Here is a 20,918-nt window from a genome sequence, read left to right as displayed (position 1 = left end):
TTCACTGGTTGCCCTCATTTAACTGCAAACCCTTAATCAGCCAAAAATGTATATTTTGGCTTTGGGAAGTACTTACAAACCACTAGAGAAAGGCCATGAAATAATATTCAGTATGACCTAATCTGAACTCAGAAGCAAAAACAGTAGATTCTTTTATTACTTCTGTGTTTTTTCTCTGAATTCAGTCAATCTGTATTACAGTTCCACAAAGCTGAGCAAGAAGGACGTCATTCTATCTTTTTAAAATAATTTCAGCTTTCAATCTCTTCCATTGATGGTAAAAAAATCAAAGCCTTCATTGTCTTTTTATTTCCAGTAACTACATTAATAGTTGCTCCATCTTATGTACTCTTTAAAACAAAGCCTGCCACCTTATCTCATGTTACTCATTTGATTTCAATGGAAGCATTTAGATGAGTTAGATTTGCAAGATTATTTGCATCCAGTGATTGCATGGCATGACTGTCACTCAGTTACTTGGGCCACAGCTAACTTCTTTACAGAACAAGGAAGTGAAACTCAGAAACACAGAGGATGTAAATGTTCTTATCCATACGTAAGACCAGGCTTCCATAGGCACTAATACCAGTTCTATGTGGTGTTGGATCAGCCAGCAGTAGAAATCTGATCTATATCAGGATCTATACAGATCACATTTTGATGGGATTAAAATAGTAAGAGTATAAACTACAGAGCTTATACTCGCTTTATAATTTTACGTGAGCTTTATGTTGGCTGTCAGAGGACGGGTGATTCCTGTTCTTGTATAAAGTCACTGTAGTACTGAGACAATTGTTGATATAAACAGCACAAGCATAACCCAAGAAGTGTTTTAAACAAAGCTGAACTATCAGAGAAACTTTATGCAGACCAAAGCTTTGGGCCATGCAGCAACACATTTTTAAACCACCTGTAGGAGTCCAAAAGTTGAACTTAATATTTTGTTAAACCACAACCCAAGTTGGTTCCAGCATCGGTGGCTCTGTGTCTGCAGCATTATACCTCTGATTTTCATAACAAAATTAATAATTTAAATCTAAGTAAAATGTGGTTTTTTTCATTTCATTTCTAGATCATCACTGTGGAAATGCTTATCTCAAATCTTTAATAAACATGGTCAGGCAGTAAAACCTAACCGTTGGAAAAGTCAGTCTAATCTGACATGCTTTTTTCCATATTTAGCCCCTGTGGTCTAACATACATGTTGATCTAGCAATGAACATCTGATGTTGTTTGAAGAGCCAACTTTTCCATGGCGACCCCAACCAAGCATATCAGTGTTTGAGCACTGCTCTGAACATGTTTCTAAGCACTTACCAGTTCATGGTCACTCCTATTAATCACCTGCTTCTGCTCTTCTCCAACTCCATCCCACCATGTGCACCCCTCCCTGATCAATCACTTGCAGCCACATATTCACCCCAACATTACTGAGATGCATCTCCCTTCACCTTCTGCAGTCCAGAGCTCTTGTTCCTCTACAGCACCATGTAGTCACATAAAGCCAGTTTTGAGCATGCAAACACACTGATGCATGCAACAGGATAACTTTAAATGGCACTGTTTATGATCATAAAACTTTTAAAAGAGGATCGGAACTCAGTTCAATTCAATTCTAGTGGTTATTTACAAAAAACAACCAGGAACTAACAATAATACCACTTGGCTTTTATACCTAAGTAACACAGTAAATTGCAGACTGCAGATAGTAAACTCAAAAGAATCCTACAAGCATCTTCAAGCAAAGAGTAACTTACAAAATGTAACAAACTTCCACAAAACAAACACCCAGCAGTATCAACCAAATTATTTCTTACAAGCAATACCAACTCTAATCACAGTCACATACTAAGCAAAGCAATGACTCAAACACAAAGACTGACTTTTGCCATCTGTTTTGAAATTGTTAGACCACCACGTAAAGAAAAAACACAATCTGGCATTTCTTAAGACTGAGGCCATTAGTGAGAGGAGAAACATGAAGTGCTAGTTTGTTTTCTTGCCAAAGAGAATCTTGTACAAATTTAAAATATGGTAATATATGAGTGTTTCACAGACACTGTTTATTTACCCTATTGATAGCTCTAATTTCAGTCTGAGATTCATATTGTTTTTTCATATGCAGTGTTCCTCACTCAAAATGCTGAGCAAATGTGACTCCATTTTGTCAACAGCTCAAAAGAGATGGTTCTTACACATTGTCCTCAAAGTAATTCTGAATGGGACAGAAAGACCAACATGTGACTTTATTAGAAATTGTGCACACGATCACAGCAATGCAATGTGCAAAGCAACTAAACAGAGCCCAGTCACAGATGCACAATGACTCTTGACAGCACTTTTCCTCCAAGTCTGAGGTTGGTTACGGTGCAGAATGAGCAATGTCTCACCAGTTCCTCTCGTCTCTTACACAGTGGTGGTGGTGGAGATTGCCCTTTTCTTCCTAGAGCAGAACCTATCTGAATACTGTCTCTTTCTTCATTGTTAGGGAAACAGTCTGTACTGATTCACGTAAACAAAAAAAATACTTACTACTGAACCCTTCCTCCCACGAGATGTTAACTACCTGTTCGGGGCACAGCCTTTATACAAGTCTGCATAGGTGTTCATCAAACAGTCCCAAATGGAGACCCTAATACAAAATGGGGGTCACAGTTTCAGACGGGAGTACCATTGGCAATGAGCTGTGAAACCAAACAGTTTGGGTTCATTTTACCCTTCCATCCAGATATCCTTTCAACTGGATTGTTCATTTAATATACTTTTTAAACCAGCCATCACAGTGCTTTTAACGATATCCACATGGAGGTATGTTTCTGCATTTTTAATAATGCAGTGGGTGTAATGAGTCACAATGCAATGAGTGAAAATAAGGAGTACCGACTCATGTCTATTAAAACATGTCTCAACTAGATGTGTTGTGACTAGATAATGATGCACTGAATAGCATAAGAACATATTAGGAAGCAGAAGTGATGGGTCTGTTTGTCCTTAAAGCTTGAGAAAGGTACATCCACACACTAAACAGATATGATATAGTTAATCAGCTCCTTCAACACATGACCATGTGCCTGGCAGTAAAATGTGTCCCAAACATATAAAAATCTCAAATTCATTCAGCATAGTGAGACACAGATTACATTAGGAGCCCCTGGGCTCTGACTATCAGATGCAGAATTGGCCACATCCATGAGACACTGTCACAGAACCAGGACCCAGATCTCCTTGTGATCTATGATCAGATTAGGATACACTGTTCCTACATATTGCAACACCAAACCACAAGCTCATCAGTACCAACACAACTGAATAAGGTGCAGCACTTCTAAATAACGGATCAAGGAGCACAGTACTTGAAACACACATAAACCCTGTGGGATTTGGCAGGATTTACCCCAGCCTCAAGTCTGCTGAAATTTATCATTCTTCATTTTTGTTTTTTTGCGTTGTGGACACAGAGTAAACCATGCTGTGACCCTGGCAAACATCCTGGAAGAGAGTGCAACATAGACCAGCCAGCACTACAGGGAAGCTGTCCTGCAGTAGCAAGGTGAACATGAGCCAACAGTATGCCCTGGCACTGAAGAAGGCGAAGAGCAACAGGACCATAGCAAGTAAATCAAAAGTGATTATTACCCTCTAATTAGCACTCATTGGACCACATCTAGAATACTGCATCCAGCTTTGGGACCCCCTCCTCCCCCCAGTACAACAAAGATATTGACTAACTGGAGCAAATTCATTGGATGGCCACCACGATGACTGGGGACGGGAGCACTTGCCCTCTGAAGAGAGGCTGAGTGATTTGGGCTTGTTCAGCCCAGAGACAGCTCCAGGAGGACCTAATAGCAGCCTTCCCTTACCGAAAAGGAAGTACAGTGCTCTACACATCCCTGCCTTACCCCTGTGCATGTAGACAGACTTGAAACAAGCTCAGTAAATCCTCTGAACAAACAGAGGATATTAATGGTTACTTTCAGCAGTAGCAGTTGGGTTTTCATTAGCAAGAAACTGGAAGTGTGAAGTCTTCCACTTGTGCCTGGCTACAGAGCTGAAAACGAAGTACTTCAACAAGAAGCACCACAAAGACCAAGTCCCCCTGTGGATGTGAGCCCACCTCTGCATGCAGCTCTCCTCCATGGCAACCACTAGCAAACAAAAGCATTAACTTTGTGGTACTCCGCCTGGGCTGGCTCCTAATTTGGCAGCCCTGGATATTATATTAAAAAAAAGAAATCTTCTTTGTTGGACCTTAGGATTGAAATGAAAAGGAAGAGGCCACTTTGCCCCACTTAAATTCTGTGGATATAACTAAAACCGAAATATGTCTGACAGGAGCAACAATATACCACTAACTGCTCTACCCCTCCATCCCTGAGCTAACTGCATGACAAATAACCTTTCCTAAATTCCAGTTAAATGAGCTGAAGCCTTCCAAGCAGGAAGTACATATGCTTTAGATGCAAAATTCCTCTGGTCTTTTTAGTCACTGACAAAGTTATTTCCTAAACCGAGAGTGTGACTTACAGAAAAGAAGAACCCCTCAGTACAAATTATATCCACCAACACTCTTCCACTTACATGAATGTTTTCTTAATCCAACACATTATCAAAAACATACACATTTATCCTAATGCCAAATAAAACATTCATGGGCACACATTTCTATAATAGCTTCCCAGAGGATGGGAAAACACTTAAAGCAAATTGTTTATCAAAATGCTTCATGAAAAGCATGCATCGTTCAGGCCAGAGCCTTCTCAGATGCTTTCTCTCTTAATAGCCATATTAACAACTAAAGTCAACAGTTCCAAAGGATATTTACCAGTTAAGTTCAAATCTAATAATCACATTTTAGTAGCTATTCTGGGAATCCAAATCCCCAGACAACTTTGAAAATCTTACCCGCAGAGTACCTTTGACATTCAATACAGGCATTTACAAATACAACCCTGGAGTACTTTCACTAGGAGACTGCCCTCACTAATGCTTCTGAAGTGTTACAACTCTTTTTACCAACATGCCACATTTCATTTACCACCATGCTGCAAAAGAGCTCTGTGAGCAGTTACAGTCCTGTCTTTAGAGTGACTCATTCCCTTTAATTAAATGCCCTTGAAATATTACTGCTATGAATGTCATCAGATGCAGCCTTTGTCTGAAAATAAGATCAACAAGTACAGTAACAAAAGCAGAACTTTCTCAGCCCTAAGAAACACAGGAACTAAGTTTGAACAACTTAATTTTTTTAATAATGCTCAGTTCTACAAAACTGATATTCTCTTACATTATAACTCCAAAAATGCAGTCCTTCAAAAATGCCTTTTACGGAATTACCATCTCTTTATTCAGATGAGAACAACCAAAGAGCATCAAAACAAAAGCAAGAACCAATAAACAAAACAACAATTAACATAGTCATTGAGCCATTATTTACATATTTCTTTCAGTGCTATGTCACCTCAGAATTCAGTTTCTATCCTGGACTCCGCTTACATCGCTGAACTGACTGACTCATCTAATTCTGCCAGTCAAGACAAATCCAAACTTCAAAGATGTATCTTACGACAATAGGCACAGAAGTAAAACAATGTGTCAGTCTTCAGGAACTGTTGTACTCTGTGGTCAATGTACCATTAACACTAAAACAATATAGCAGAAATGGTATAGGAAGAGGAGAAGGTTTCTAATGTAGAGAGATGGTGGTTCTCAAGATCAGAGTATTTACTGTACTTGGCAATTACCTGCAAGTTCTTCATTTGTATTTTAAAAGCCACATTTCTTTTTTCACAGGCCAAGAAGAACCACCAAAAAATTAGGGAAGGAAAAAGCAGCTTAAACACATAAATACATGCATCAACTCCTGAGATACAGATCTAACCTCCCAGTAACTATAAAGAGAAGTCAGCTCACCCACCATGTCTGAAATTGTGTTAGGACTATAACCTGTGAGTTACAGGTCCATAAATTGTAAGACTTGAGCAGCATCCTCTTTAGAAGATTCCACAAAAATGTTACAAGCATTTTAGTCCAGATTTCACAGGTTACCTTCTAGCCTGTTTTGGATGTAGTTCAGGGTCATAATTTTGCTTGGGGAATTCCAAGAATAACAGTGCTTCTTGCTATCTGGCACCTTTTCAAAGCACAGACAGCAGCTCTCACAGCCAATCTCATTTCCCCCTTGAGACACACGTATTTGCTTAGGTGATTCACGGCCATTCGCAGAAAGAGGATACCCATTTCAAAACGGTTTCATAACATTTATTTCTGTTTTCTATTCTCTCAGATTCCATATACTACACATAAGTGGAAAACTTCATGCTGCCAGTTTCTTGCTAATGAAAACCTAACTACTGCCACTGAAAGCAATCTTTAATATCCTCTGTTTATTCTAAGGACTGACTGAGTATGTTTTGATTCTGCCCTGACTTACACACAGGGGACGAAAGTGGAAATACTTAGAGCACTGGGCACAGCCTTGACCACCAAAAGTAGATAAAATCTGCGCTGGTTAAAAAAATACCACTGGTTGTTACTTTTAGGACTGATTATACGACATGCAAAGAAGCTGTATTAACCTATTCTCATTACAGTTGCACTACTCCCGTTCCCATTTAAACCCCTAAACTCTGATCTTGGAAACTCTGGACTCTGAAAGCAATCAGCCTCAGTTTGGAGGCTCCAAGATTGTCAATTCTTCCAGCCAGGGTTAACGTGCAAACAGAGATATATGATTCCTGCAGATAACAACATGGCTGCACAGACGTGCTTTGGCTTTTTCAATAGTATGATTTTCTGGATGTCTCCAAGATCAGAAAAACACATGCCAGGAGCAATGCTGGCCTTGGGCAGGATGATGAGGCACTTTCCAAACCTATCTTTTGATTGCATGAGAAGCAGACACAGATGTAACTGTTCACAAGATCAACAACTCTGTTAAAATAGGCTGTAATGGGTGCATAGCAACTTGGAAAAAGGCAACGAAGAAGCATTACAAGGATCTGAAATAGGTAGTTCCAAAGCTCAGTCATGTTTGTAGTGTGACAAATAACTACGGCATCATTGTTTTCTCAATTATTATATATAAATGAAATAGCTCTCAGAGTACATAGCTTTATCAGGATGATGCTTCCTATCCAAGCCAGACAAGCGCATCTAAGAAATAAGCCAGCAAGTATCTTACTCTTTTTTTTTTTTAATCCCACTTCACAGTTCAGCAACAGACTAATCCACATGGTAGTTAAAAAGCTCTAGGGGGAGGCAGCACTGCTAATAGTAATTTCTCCCAATACGTAAGAGTAGAAACGTAACTTCCCTGTTTGGGCCCATTGTAACAGGTTTTTAGCATGTTGGTGTTTATTAGCTTTCTCCTCTTCAAGCAGGCAACACATTTTTGAAGGCCATAAAGGTATTGTGAATGACTATGTCTCCATAAGGAATCTGCTTTTGAGATTTATCCTGCCCTTGAAATATAAAATTCGGTATTACCTTTCTTCAAGAATAAATAATTTTATAATCAAAATTAGCTTGAGTATGCACTTGCCTATAAAACAATGTCTAGAAATGAGACAAAAAGCCACCAGAACAACAAAATGCTGTTTTGTCAATAGTCTATAGATCTCAGATAGCTAATCTAAAGAGTTGAAGTATTTCCTCAATTATGTATTCATGCACAAAAAACCTAACATTTTTCCATTTGATTTTTTTCTTCAGAAAACTATGTAGCATTATAGAACAAAATCTGTTATAAATGGAAACTGCCCAAGAAATGTGTCCTCAAGACAAGGGCTTCCACCTATAAGCACACCTCCTCAGATGAAACGGACCACTGCGGTCCATGGGACTACCCATTAAAGTTAGACATGCATGTTTAAAGGAACAGGCTTTTACAGCCCTGGCTACAGTCATTAAACTGGTTATGTCAAAAAGTTGTTTTCCATTTGCTTAATTAAAAAAAAAATCATGTCTGAGCATGGGTAGAAATGAAAAATTAAATATACTCCCTCAACATAAATTGCATCCAAAGCATTTCTTCTTCATCACTTTGCATTGCTTGTACTAGGTTTTACGTTCTCATTAGTTAGTTGTTTGGGTATTTGGGAATTCAAAGACATAAACCACTAAAAGCACCGAGTATTGTTTTGTAAGATCTCCGTAGCAGGGGGTCACCAACAAGTGGAAAGCATCTAGAAGGTGGCCTTCTGAATACCAAACAGGTGCACAGCACCTACTGCCAAACCAGAAGCACAAGTGGGAGCTCCTTTTAGTGATCATCTGTCAGGATGCAGAGGCCCCTTCACTCAGGTGAATAGCACAGGCTATTTAAAAGGAGGATGCATGCCATTACAAACATTCTCCCTGGAATTTAACTAGCAGTGAACAAGAGCTCACCCACAAAATAAATCTAACACTTGAGCCTCATAGCTTTTGCAGCCCAAGAGGTGTAGGTCCTTTACCACTAAAGGGAAAATGTGTGTGAAGCATAAGCGAGCTAAAGGAGCTACAGCTCCTGACACAATCGCTCCACGTGTTAAAAACCTCACAGCTGAATCAAAAAGGGAGAGAGCAGGGGAAAAAAGAGAGAAAGGAAAGGAAAAAGGCGCGATCAGGGGCTCAGGAGGCTAAGCACCACCACGCTCCAGCCGGGGAGAGCCCCGCTTCACCCGGCTCTCCCCAGACACGCGGCGGGAAGGCCCCAAGGCTCCGCACAGCGTTACCCCACGCCCGGGGTCCCTGCGAGAGGGCGAGGCCGACGCCCCGAGCCCTCCCCGGGTGCCTGGGTCCCCCCCCGGCGGCACCTCCGAGCGAGGCCGGCCCCTCCCGCGGCGCCCCGCCCCCTCCTGCCCGGGCCTTTATCGGGGCGGCTACGGCAGCTCCGCGGGCCCAAAGCCTTCCCGCGCGTGGCCGCGGAGCGCGGGGCTCGGCGTGCCCCGTGAGCGCCGCGCCCTGATTGGCGCCCGGCGGGCGGGCCGTGCTGTAAGGCGTCAGGCGATTGGCGGGCGGACGGCCGCGTGCGGGCGCTGCCTGGCTTTGTACACACGCCGGCCCGCTCGGCCCTTTAACAATGGGCGAGGCGGGCGGCGCCGCGTGATGGCGGGGGAGCCCTCGGGACGCCGCGCCGCGCTCAGGTGCCCCGGGCCAGGCCCCGCCGCGGCCGCCAGCCGCGCCGCTGCGTAGGGTGAGTGGCGGCTTCGGCGGGTGGAGCGCCGCCGGCCTTTGTCGGGGCGCGATCGCCCTCCCCCGGGGCCGCGGCCGCCGGCTCCTCCGCGCCCCCTTCGCCCGGCCGTGCCCCGCGGCGGGAGGGGGCGGCTTAACGAGCCTCACTTGTGCCCCGCATGGCGGCCAGCTGGGCCGAGGGGCCGTGGGGGTCCCGCGGCGCGGGCGGCAGCTGATCGCGTTTAACCGGGGGCGAGCGAGGAAGGGGCGAGGGTGGTGCTGCCCGTCCTGACCCGCCCGCGCTCAGCGAGCGCCGCTTCCTCCCCTCTGCCCAGGCCCCGGCTGCCGCGCCGCCCCGCCGATGGAGCTGGAGGCGCAGTGGTGGACAGGACAGCTGGCTGCCGACATCCACCAAGCGCTTCGCTACAAGGTAGCCCGGCGCGGCGGCGGTGGTGGTCGGTCTGCGGGGGGCGGCGGGGAGCCTGGGGGGCGGCGGGGGGAAGCGGAGGGCTGGCGGCCCCGGCGCCTTTGTGAGGGCTCCGACGGTCGGAGCCGGCCCTCCGGGGGCAGCCGGCGCGGCGGCTTGAAGCGGGGTGGGAAGCGCGTGTGAGGCGGCCGCCGGGGTTTTGGTGGAGTTTGCCTTTCTGAACCTTGAAAAACACCGTGTCTTCCTCTCAGTTAATGCTCAGGCTGTTTGTCCTCAGCCTTGACAGTTTGTCTGACTGACCAGGCTCTCTCTCTGCGCTTTAAAATAGCAAAGGGGTCGCGGTGCGCTTGGTTCATCTGTTTGGATGTGTACGTGGGTCCAAGTTTAAACTCTGCGGAAGCATTGTGATGCTATTGTAACAACAAACAAACAAACACTAGGTGCAGTAAGAATAGTGGAGGGTTTAGGCAATACTGCTTTGAAGTTGCTTCGACTGACTCGAAGTTGCTCTTTAGGGCTGCTTTCATAATAAAGCACATCCTATGCTCAGAGCTGAAAATCAGTTTACAGTGACTGGACCTACTAAAAATGTGCTTTTGCTGCCTGATAGTACGTGATGAGTGGATTATCTTTCTCGAAGCTGTGACTGCTAAAGCAACTCTTTTTGTTTGCGGGGGGGGCGAGCACAAGAGGAGGACAGGATAATTTATTTGCTACCAAAATCAGCATTACTAAAACTAAACTAGTGTTGTGAAAGGTGAATTCTAAAGCTTCATAGGTGTGGGTGGGGTTTTTGTTGGTTTGTTTGTGTGGGGTTTTTTTTCACTTCAATAACATGTTTTAGAACTTTGAATTGGCCTTAAAACTTTTAAAATTTTGGGCGACTCCATCCCAACTTGATGTCGTCAGACTGTCCTGCTGGAAATGTAATTGTACTCAAAATCCTACTTAATCTGGGCTGCACAATCTAACTCATAAATTTATTCATGATAACAGAAGACAGCGCTGCTGTTCTGTTGTATACAAGAGGAGATGCTAGCTGTTAGGCAGGAGCGTGGGGAATGTTCTTTCTACTAGTCGAAATTTTGTATTCAAAATAGATCATGCAACAGATTTTTCTCATCTGTGGTGTTGGTAGGGCTTTTGTTTTGTGGGGTCGTCCCCTGCCAAATCTGAGACCATGTGAGGTTTATGTACACTTAACTAAATGCCTGAGAGCACACTGTAATTGGTGTCAGTGCAACGTCAGTCATATCAGATTAAGTCAGGGTTTAAACATACGCATGCAGCAAACATTGACACATGCACACCCCATTCGTCTTCCTAACGTTGCTACCTTCAGCTAGCTGTTAATGCCCTTCTCCTGGGGGCACCTGCAGGAGAACTGGCAGCATTGGAACACGCAAACACTTCAGTAAAAAAATCTGATTGCTCAGATTGAGCTGTAGCAGGCGGGGGTTAAGCTATTGGACTTTGCATTGAAGCAGCTGAGGAGTACTCGCGTACCCTTGCTGTTTCCGTGCTGGGAGGTACAGCTTTTGCAGTAGAGGTAATACAACAGAAATGGTAGAAGCTAAAGTTGCTCTAGCCGATTGCCCAATAAAAAGATGTTAAATTTCAAATTATTATACTAACGTTACGTGGAACCAAATTATTTCTTAGTTCTTTTGAAATACAACAAATAGATTTTGTTCTGTGAAAAGGGATGCTGAAATGATGGGAACAGAAGAAGCGGAAATCCTTTGAAAATTCCACGATAAATTTCAGAATATCAGCTATATTAATGCGATACCAATTCAAACTAAATGATGGTTTTAATAAAATTACATGCTGCTGTCCATCTAGGAGCTGAAGCTGCCCTCCTACAAAGGCCAATCTCCCCAGTTACATCTGAGAAGATACTTTGCAGATCTGATTGCCATTGTGAGCAATCGGTTCAGACTCTGTCCTGCTGCACGACATCTAGCTGTGTATCTGTTGGACCTCTTTATGGATCGTTATGACATATCTATACAGCAGCTGCATGTGGTTGCTCTTTCCTGTTTACTTTTAGCAAGTAAGTATGTAGCACCGAACTTCAACTAGAGCAATATAGGTTCTACTGCCAAATACAAGGTGTGTCTTGATGGGATATAGCAGACGGGAAAAAAAGTGGTTATAAAACACAGGCAGATTAGTGTGTATCAGTTTGGCCCAATTGGTAGAGCCTTTCTTTAGACTCTTGTTTTGACTTCTCTTGGCACCTGATGAAACTGAGGGGAGAAAAGACAAACTGCAATTAAAAAAACAGTGTTTATGCTTGGAAACAAATTATTCTAAAGTGAACTTTGATAGCTGTATTGTAGGAATAGAAAGACTGTCTTTCTGAGGACATCTCAAAATAGGCAGATCCAGTGCTGGAAATGAGAAATTTGCATACCTGTGATAAAGGAAGAAATTAAATAAACCATATGTAGACTGTACTGCACCCTGCTGATGGTGCTGTGTGGTTCTGGAACACTTCAGATTTCATAAGTTGCCGTGTTCTTTAAGCAAGCTAAGGCTAACATACATCTTGTATTGTCACATACAAAATGTAATACTGGTGAAATACATTGGTGAATGCACAGTACTCTGAAGACAGAACTAATTACAAACTCATTATGAACAGTGCTGCTTATATTGACCTCTGCTAGATTCTTGTGGTGTGTATCCATCTTTTGACATTTGTGGACCCCTTTTAGATGTCCCCAAAGAGATATGGATGTAGTTTGCTAGGATACCTGCTTGCGCTTGTTCTTAAAGCAATAGATTCAGAGAAACAGGTGCTGGCAGCAGAACTAACTGTTGGTTCAGTTTCTGCTGATCTGTTTCTCTGAATCTATTTTCATTTTATCAAATAAGATATATTGCATTGTAGCTGTAGGCCCTCTTTCCTAGAAAACCAGAGCGCTGAGGTGTTCGCTATTTTTGGTATACTGCTTCCTTTCATTGCATCCCCTGTCTCCACCAATACAGCTATTCAGCAGAACAGTTAAACAAGAAAAGGGTTATTTCAGATTCTTCTGGAGGTAAACTTTGACTGGATGCCACCAGCCAGCAATCTTCTCTGGGCAAAGGATAAGGTGCTGAGTATGAAAACCTTGCCTCAGAAACCAGTGTAATCCATTTAGGAAAATGGTTTGGCTTTGAACGAATGCCAGATTTTCAAATGAAATTCATGTTCTGAGGAGAATTATAATTAAAAAAAAAAAAAATCACCTCTGCCATCTTTCATAACAAACTGCAAGTAGAGCTCCGAAAGCCTGGAGTACTCACTCTGAGAAGCAGTGTATGAATTGGTTCAGAAAGCACAAACCAGAATGCTGTTTTAAACTTTTGCCCTGTGTGGTTTTAAACAAGCAGTTTAATCAGCGGTGCAATAAGTTGGACAAATCACACTGCGATATATCTGATAAGGTTGTAGAAGTAGTAAGAGAAATTATTATGTGAACCCCTGAAGCTTTTATTTCTGTAATTACTAGAGTATGGGAAACAAAAACTAACAGACTGGGACTGGTGTTGGATTAAGTCCTGAATAAGTACTTCCACTGTTGAAAAAAAAGCAAACGTTCAGTATGTTCAGTCCTGCAAAACTCCCTAAAAATGTGCATTTACAACATACCATGTAGTACTGAATAGAGAGTGTAAGATGGAAAGAATTTGCAATGAAATTGAAATAGCACAACCATATGGCAAACTGTATGGAAATATGACACTTGTTTCTCTTATTAATGGGTTTTCTACATATACAATTTTCCTTCAGGCTCAAAGCATACAGGCCTGACAAGTTAAAGTCCAAGGAAAGCTGAAGCTACTAGCAGTGTTAAAGTTGAAACAGTATATATGGCAGTGTGGGTTTTCAGATGCACGTTGCTGAAATCCACTTGTTTGAAATGCTGGAGCAGCTTATCAGCTATCAAATCTAAAAACGTGCCTACCGTAACAGGCATTAAAAGCAGCCACATTGGCTAGAGCTCTAGTTATACTCTAATGAGTTTTAGAAACAAAAAGGGTGTTTGGGGGCGGGAGGGTGATTAAAACCAAATGCTGTGGTGTTGCGTATGCCAAGTCACATCACAGTGGTATTTCACTGATGATGGGGTCACATTATACAATAATTTGGTGACAAAAACTTGCGTATGCAATGCTAGTGATGTCCTAATACAGCTTACTTCTGCTCTTGGCAACCGGCTTCTGTGTGCCAGGGCGGGAAAACCAACAGGAAATATGGCACTGCACAATATCCTACATGGTGTTTGACATTATCTGCTGAAATTTAGCCCTTTATAGTACATACCCCTTTTTGTCTCTGATTACATCTTCCATTTGAGCTTTGCATCTGCAGGAAAGTCTCAAGCTTGTTTGATATAGTAGAATTGAAATATGATCATCGCAGACATTAGATACAATCTGTTTTATAGTTCACTCGTGCTGAACCTTTTTTTCCCTCCTCTTTCTGTTCACCTGAAGGTAAATTTGAAGAAAAGGAAGACAGTGTTCCCAAACTTGAACAGTTGAACAGCTTGGGTTGTATGACTAACATGAATTTGGTACTAACAAAACAGAATTTGCTTCATATGGAGTTGTTGTTGCTAGAAACATTTCAGTGGAATTTGTGCCTCCCAACTGCTGCTCATTTCATCGACTATTATCTTTCTATTGCTGTCCATGAGACTGATCTTCATGATGGCTGGCCAATGGTTTGCTTAGAGAAGACTAAGTTATATATGGCAAAATACGCTGATTACTTTCTGGAAGTATCACTGCAAGGTGAGTTACATATTTCAGGTAATGACTACTTTGTTGTCTTCACAATGTCCAATTTAAATGAATCTTTTTGTTATTCCTTCTTTCTAGATCATGCATTTTTAAATTATGCCCCTTCTTTAGTTGCTACTGCGTGTGTAGCTTCTTCAAGGATTATCTTGCGTCTCTCACCAACATGGCCTACCCGACTGCATCATCTCACTGCATACTCCTGGGATTTCCTAGTGCCATGTATTGAACGACTATTAATGTAAGTTAACAACAGGAGCTCTTTTAAAGTCCATTTCTGCATCTGTTGGTATGTTTAATTGCTGTTAGCACTGAAAGTAAATTTCTTTTTGAATTTCAATTTTCCTATTCTAAAAATACTTAGGTAATACTGTTAGGTAATAACTGTTTTGTTCTTTCCAAAAAAGAAAACTTTATCAGATCTAACCTCTTTCCTGTTCTTTCAACAAACAAACCTCAGGCTTGCATTTCCACTGAACATCTTTTGGCATGCTTTGAGAATCTGTTAAATAACTTACTCCCAATTTCTGTAGTCTGCTTAGAGAGGAAGAAGAGATAGCAAAGAGTACCGACGGCATAGGAGCTCTTACTGACTCTGAAGACTCTATGCCTTGGAAGTTCAAGGGATGCTCCAAACAGATTATGAATCAAACATGCAGACTGTTTGAGTGGCCAGTTTTGGGGGGAGGAAATGACCAGGAGGTTGTATCCATTTTTGCACTACAGTGGAAAGATACAGCTGACGAGATAAAAATGCCAGCAAATGGCAAGTGAACCTTACTGGGAAAGGATGTTAGACAATCAGTTCTTTTATTCTAAACCTTAAGATCAAAACCTATGCCCACCATAACTGCTTTCCTCCTACAGAAGTTTGCTCTTGCCCAGATCTAAATACAGTTGTGCTCCACAGAAGCACAGGAACAGCTGTATCTGGAGGAATCACATCTTCCTTATAAGTGTGACATTATCACCCCTGATGGCCTCTTTTGGCTTCACCAATATGTGTAATGAAAGGGATAGTACATAAAGCATGCAAGTGTTTTTGCAGAAGTGGTTTTCATTATTGCTCTGGAACACTTGAGGGGGGTGGGCAAAGCCTTTCAGTCATCTTTGCAGTGCACCATAAAAAGTTAGCAATCTTTTAGGAAAAACTGGTGAGGGGTTGAACCCCAACTGTCTTCAAGAGATCTGCCCTGTATAGGCAGTACCAAAAAACTTAGATGATTTGATGATTTTAGGCCTGACTGAAGTGTGTAGGTGGCACCTGCTTAACCGCAGCATAAGAGCAAGAGAAGGATATGTCTAAATATGTTTGAGACAGGTGTAAATCAAAGGGAATTCAGGTGAGCTAAACTGTCTAACTTAAGTACGGGGTGGGCTAGAAAAGAAGTGTGAGAGGAAGGAAAAACAAATGCATTTCCACTCCCCAAAGCAGGATCCAATATAAATATACTTATGATTTTTAAGTACTGTAATGTAGGTCTTCAAAAACCCTCTGATATCATCTCTTTAAAACCCTGCACTCCATTACCCAATTTAAATGAGGTAGAAGCAGCAAGTAAGTTTTAATTTCAGGTTCTGGTAATCTGGCACTTTATTGCAGTACACTAGCAGACCTTATTGCACTGGTGATTTTAGATACTGCTGTATTATTTGTATTGTACTTGGCTTTTATCTGCATTTTGTATTGCTATGAAATGAAGTGAAATGCTGAAAAGAAACTGTATCCTAAAGAAACAAATTTTAAAACCTTAGATGATTTTAAAGGGTAGGCTAAAATGATTTTGGTTTTAAAAGGTTTGGAAGCTTTCAGATAATTGCACCATTTGTTAGTGCTCTTTAAAAGTTAACCCAAAAGAGTTCAAATCCATTTTAATATCTATTTTTATGTATTCCATCTTCTCAACTTGTTTTAGTGCGCATGATAATGATGTGAAGGAAGCAAACAAGCAAAAAGGACAACATGCTCAGTCTGCCCAACATACTGTATTTCAGACCCCAGCTCCAACTCCCCAGCAGGCTAATGCTCAACAGCACATACCACAGTATCTCCAGGCCCATCAATCTTCATTACAGTATCACCATCAGACATCACAGCAGCAAAACTGTCAACAGATATTATCATCTAATCATACAGCATCTTACCCACTTCAGACTTGCCCTGCTGCCTTGCAGTCCAGTGTTCAGGCTCGAGGCCATGTACAGACTGGTGCTGCAGTGTCACTAGCTGTTCCGCTAGAAGTGAAGCCATGTATAAGTGTCTCCTACAACCGGAGTTATCAAGTGAATGGACGATATTCCTGTATTACTCCCTGCTTTGAGAGGTGATAAGTACAAAATGGTTTTGTGCTTGTTTGTTTGGGGTAGGAAGTTGTGTTGAGGGGAATTGTTTTGTTTTTTTTGTTAAACCTCAAATAAGTTTGAGGGTGACAAATTGAATAAAAAAAGTGTCTTTCCAGAAAAAAGCAACTGGATTGGCAACCAGTACCGTAGCTCAAATACAGACTGCAAAAAATAAGCACACAGAACACCCTGTAAAAAGAATGTGTATACCTGGGGGTAATAAGTTCTTACTCAGAATACCCTGTGCTTCTAACGCACATCTTTGAAATACTAGTCAAAAGAAAAATAGCTGTGGACTAACTACAGACTTACCTTTTAATGAAGGAGATATGCAGTATTATTTTGAAGACATATATGTAATACCACCATACAGTATTAACACTCACTTTAAATTTACTGAAACTTAAGAATCCATTGAATGCCAGATTTCTCCAGATACATGGGGACCACAGGAAGAAACAAATCTCATCTGGCTAACTCCATATTCTCACCCCCTTTTCAGCACTTGTGTTGGATATTTGCTTTAGGCTAAGGCATTTGAGTTAACTGGTATTTTTGGCTAGTTTTTAAGTTTTGTACCTCACAGGATAGACACTATGTTTTTGCTCCTTCTCTCCTCTCTATCCTTTTTATGTTTAAAGTAACTCTTTCATACTAACTCAGGGAATCTTCTGTTTGTTACTCTGTGCTGCTGGTTTGTACACTTAATTGGGTATAACTTGAGGGAGGAAGGTAGAGAGGGAAGAGACTATAGCAAGTGGAGTGGCTTTTCTTCAGGGCATCCATATGCGGAGTACCAAAGGGATATGTTAGTGTTCACAGAATGTAGGTGTGAACTACTGCCCAGCAGTGTGGTATTGAGTAATTGAAAAGAGAAAGTTTCAGCTGAACTTGTACCGTACCAGAACTACTACAGTGGCTGTGATTCCTCTGTGTACACACAGACACACATGTAGTATTAATCAACAGAAAGCATCCTCCAATTGTACTGACAGTATCGCTCGTACAAAAAAAGTACAGTTAAATGCTTATAGAAATCCAGTTCTGTCAGGCTGATCGTGGAGGGAAATTCTCAGGTAATAGTGGGGCAACTTTTTCTTCTACTATTTGGGAGTTCCAGAAGAAAATGCAGAGATTTACTTTTCTAATGGGTGGATCAAAAATATCTTGCAGAGTGAACTGCTTTATCACAATTAAGGTGCTAATTACATAACTTTATGGAATTACACTATCTCCTGTGGAGTGGATAGTCTGAGGGCAGAAAGCTTCACTCATCCAACTCTTGGATGAAAATGGTGGTAGAGATATTAATGGAGGATTTTTAAAAAAAAAAAAAAACCAAGATACCTGGCTTTCTCCTGTGGTAGAATATGGGAGGAAGAGGTATGGATGACAAGATTCTTACTACTTTAAAGTATCTTTATAGTATGTGGGCTTAAGGCTTTTTTTGTTTGTTTTATTTGTTCTTTTACCACCTTCTTCTCCCCTGTCTTAGTGGCAGCACTTAAAATTGTGTACCATCTAATGACACTGAAGTATTGTGAATCTTATAGAGACTGTCTTGAAAGTAGAGGCAATTAAGATACACTATCAATATTAAGATGAAGGCTTTATGACAGGAAAGGGGGCCTTACCATAATGTTTGGAATGGAGGGAGGACAGCTGCATTCATTCTTTCTGGGGCTGAATGAGAACATGCTACAAAAACCTATTTATTGTTGAGGAGAATAAATCCTGTTTCTCTTGGTTTTTTTGTTGGGTTTTTTTTTGCATAAATCCCTTTTTCTTTTTGTGGGCTTTTGTAGCATATATGTACAAGTCAAGAGGGATAGGAGGGTGAATGAAAGAGATTACCCTCTCTGCTTTATGCTAGAGAATCATATGCTTTGAAATAGGCATAGTGTGGTCAATTCTTAAAGTGCGAGTTGGTTTGGTTTTGATTTTTTTTCCCCTCCTCTCTTCATCTCTTAATGAAGATTTCCCCACGTCTGAGAGTAGTGTTAAGTAGAGACTTTCCACCTCCTAAGATGCCATGCTTTTTATTCAGCATTGTTACCCATTTAAGAGGGAAATGGACTTCCTTCTGCCAGTTTCATTTTGTTGCAATGCTATATCCAAGTGCTCAGTGCTCTAACTACCTCTGATGCTATGAATGTACAGTCTTGTAATAGACCATGACTTGAAATAACAGCAGATGCCTGTAGCAATTTTTTCTGTAAAAATCTTTAAATCGGCTAACTTGTCATCTTTATTTGTGACACAGCAGTATAGGCTCTTCTTTTTTGGGGTATTAGTAAATTTATCCCATAGGCATTTGATATATAAAAATTTAACTAATACTTAACACTGGAATTATAATGGGCGGGGGGCATATTCAGTTAGTTAATACTGCAAATTTACATTTAATAGGGTATTTTTAATTTGACTATTTTAAGACATTAGGTCAACTGTAAAAAGATCCACTACATGCTGTTTGGTTTTAATTTATTACTTAGTCTGAGTTTTTTCTGACACTACAGCTGCATAATGACTACAGAGAAAATGTACACTGAACAGTTTCAATATCTTATTTAAAAGGGCTTTACCAGTGTACATTAAAAATACACTGTTCTTACTATTAGAACCAAAATGTGTTTTTTATGGCATAAATAAGAATGGTGCTCCTAAATGCAAAATGTCCAAAACAATGGAATCTTTGTGAGTGCTATGCATTCAACTTATTTTTAAAAATAAAATTAGTTTTGAGTAAGAAGGCTCCAGTGTGTATTATGCTTTTGTGTGTGGGTGTTTTTTAAATATGTAAACTGACCCTAATCTGTCTTGTATCATGCCAGTGTATGAGCTGAAGCTGTACGGACTTTCTTCTTTCTCCCCACCCTTTCTGTGACACTATAATAAGCTTCAGGAACACTCTGACTTTACAATTAAAAAAAAAAACCAGGAAGGAAATCATGCAGGAAGAGGCTTTAAAACTAATTGCACCCACAGCATATGCTAAACATTATACACTTCAACAGTGTGTCTAGCGCACAGCTGTAACAAAGAAATCAAGAACAAAAGAACTGTAGTAGTTCCAGAGCAGGAGGGTGAATTCATTTTGTTCTCATAAAAAAAAAAGTGATACTGGTACTCTCATACTTCTAATACTAGAAATCATTTAGGCAAGGATGTGGGAATAGCCTTTTGTCAAGAGCTACAAGCACTTAAGTTATTTACAATTGCTGTGAAGGCTCAATTGTGCTGAAGGCAGCATAAAATCATGTTATGCATATTTTTGGATGCTTACAATCTCCAATAACTGCTCCTCACTAAAAGAAATTCTAGTTCTTCTTAATAATGTGCACATTTCACATTTGCAACATGGCTATGTGATTGTGGCTAGAGCTCCAAAAATTAAGTAGGTTGCAAAGAATTTAATTCCTCTAAAGTTAGAAAATGAAATTGTGAGGTCTCTGTTAGCTTAGGAATAAACTCTGATTGTGAAAACCCTTCTAGATGGCCCAGAGGGAGAGCAAGCTCTACTCTGTCCCACTAAGGAACAAGGGCAATGCTCCAGTATGGTGGGAGCATGCATATTACATGGATACTTTGATCGGGGAACTTTTGCCCTCATCCTTAGGGCAGCAAAAGTCTCCCTGAAATATCAATTTTTTAATACCTTTTACTATAATTACAAAATAGGAACTACCCATGACCTTTATGAGTCTCTACCAACTAAAAGGACAGACAGCTACTTTTCACTTTAGTATTTCAATTAGAAGTCTCAACTCCAAATTTTAAATTGCAAGTCTGAAGCTTTTTGTGTTTGTACATAACAAGAAAATCTTTATCTCTGCTTCCCATGGCCCCAGTTCATTATCTACATTAAATATGAGGATATTTATATTCTTCCAGCATTGCAAATTTAACTTAAAAGATAAAATTTTAAGTTAACAGTTTAGTGACTGGAACATCACCAGAAAAAGATTTTTTGCAACTGTAATATTGCTGTTAAGAATATATAAGCCAGAAAGTAATGTAACATCCTCCTTTAATAATTTATTAGCTCTACATTCCAAATGTTCACAGGAACAAAAGTCCCTTGAGTAGATAAGGCTTTATCTGACTGAACACAAGTGCCCACTTTTTTTTTTATTACAAGGTTGTCAACAGCAATTTTTTAAAACACCAAGTAAAGTGGCAATAACAAAATAAA

At 40.9% G+C, this 20,918-nt stretch overlaps 1 protein-coding gene across 3 annotated transcripts; it reads left to right on the top strand.

Annotated features, from left to right (window-relative positions):
* The first annotated feature begins 8,869 nt into the window (after positions 1-8,869).
* Positions 8,870-19,492, top strand: CCNJ (cyclin J). Of its 3 annotated transcripts, none has more exons than XM_072871039.1 (6): positions 8,870-9,178; positions 9,492-9,586; positions 11,429-11,639; positions 14,075-14,374; positions 14,462-14,621; positions 16,297-19,492. In XM_072871039.1, the coding sequence occupies exons 2-6, from the start codon at positions 9,518-9,520 to the stop codon at positions 16,706-16,708; spliced, it is 1,152 nt and encodes a 383-aa protein (XP_072727140.1). In that variant the 5' UTR covers positions 8,870-9,178; positions 9,492-9,517; the 3' UTR covers positions 16,709-19,492. The 3 variants fall into 3 exon arrangements, with proteins under 3 accessions (XP_072727140.1, XP_072727139.1, XP_072727138.1); XM_072871038.1 differs by having other exon boundaries at positions 9,464-9,586; XM_072871037.1 differs by having other exon boundaries at positions 8,870-9,586.
* Positions 19,493-20,918: the final 1,426 nt, after the last annotated feature.

Source organism: Ciconia boyciana, chromosome 8 (assembly GCF_034638445.1).
Source record: "Ciconia boyciana chromosome 8, ASM3463844v1, whole genome shotgun sequence".
Taxonomy (NCBI): Eukaryota; Metazoa; Chordata; class Aves; order Ciconiiformes; family Ciconiidae; genus Ciconia; species Ciconia boyciana.
The sequence above is the reverse complement of the archived record's forward strand: the minus strand, read 5'-3'. Positions and strand labels throughout refer to the sequence as shown.

What these genes read in the sequence shown, in the direction of transcription:
- CCNJ (XM_072871039.1), top strand. Translation starts at nt 9,518, where the DNA reads ATGGAGCTGGAGGCGCAGTGGTGGACAGGACAGCTGGCTGCCGACATC. An exon ending in TTCCTGTTTACTTTTAGCAA is followed by an intron (nt 11,640 to 14,074) that starts GTAAGTATGTAG and finishes GTTCACCTGAAG; the next exon opens with GTAAATTTGAAGAAAAGGAA. An exon ending in TGTATTGAACGACTATTAAT is followed by an intron (nt 14,622 to 16,296) that starts GTAAGTTAACAA and finishes AACTTGTTTTAG; the next exon opens with TGCGCATGATAATGATGTGA.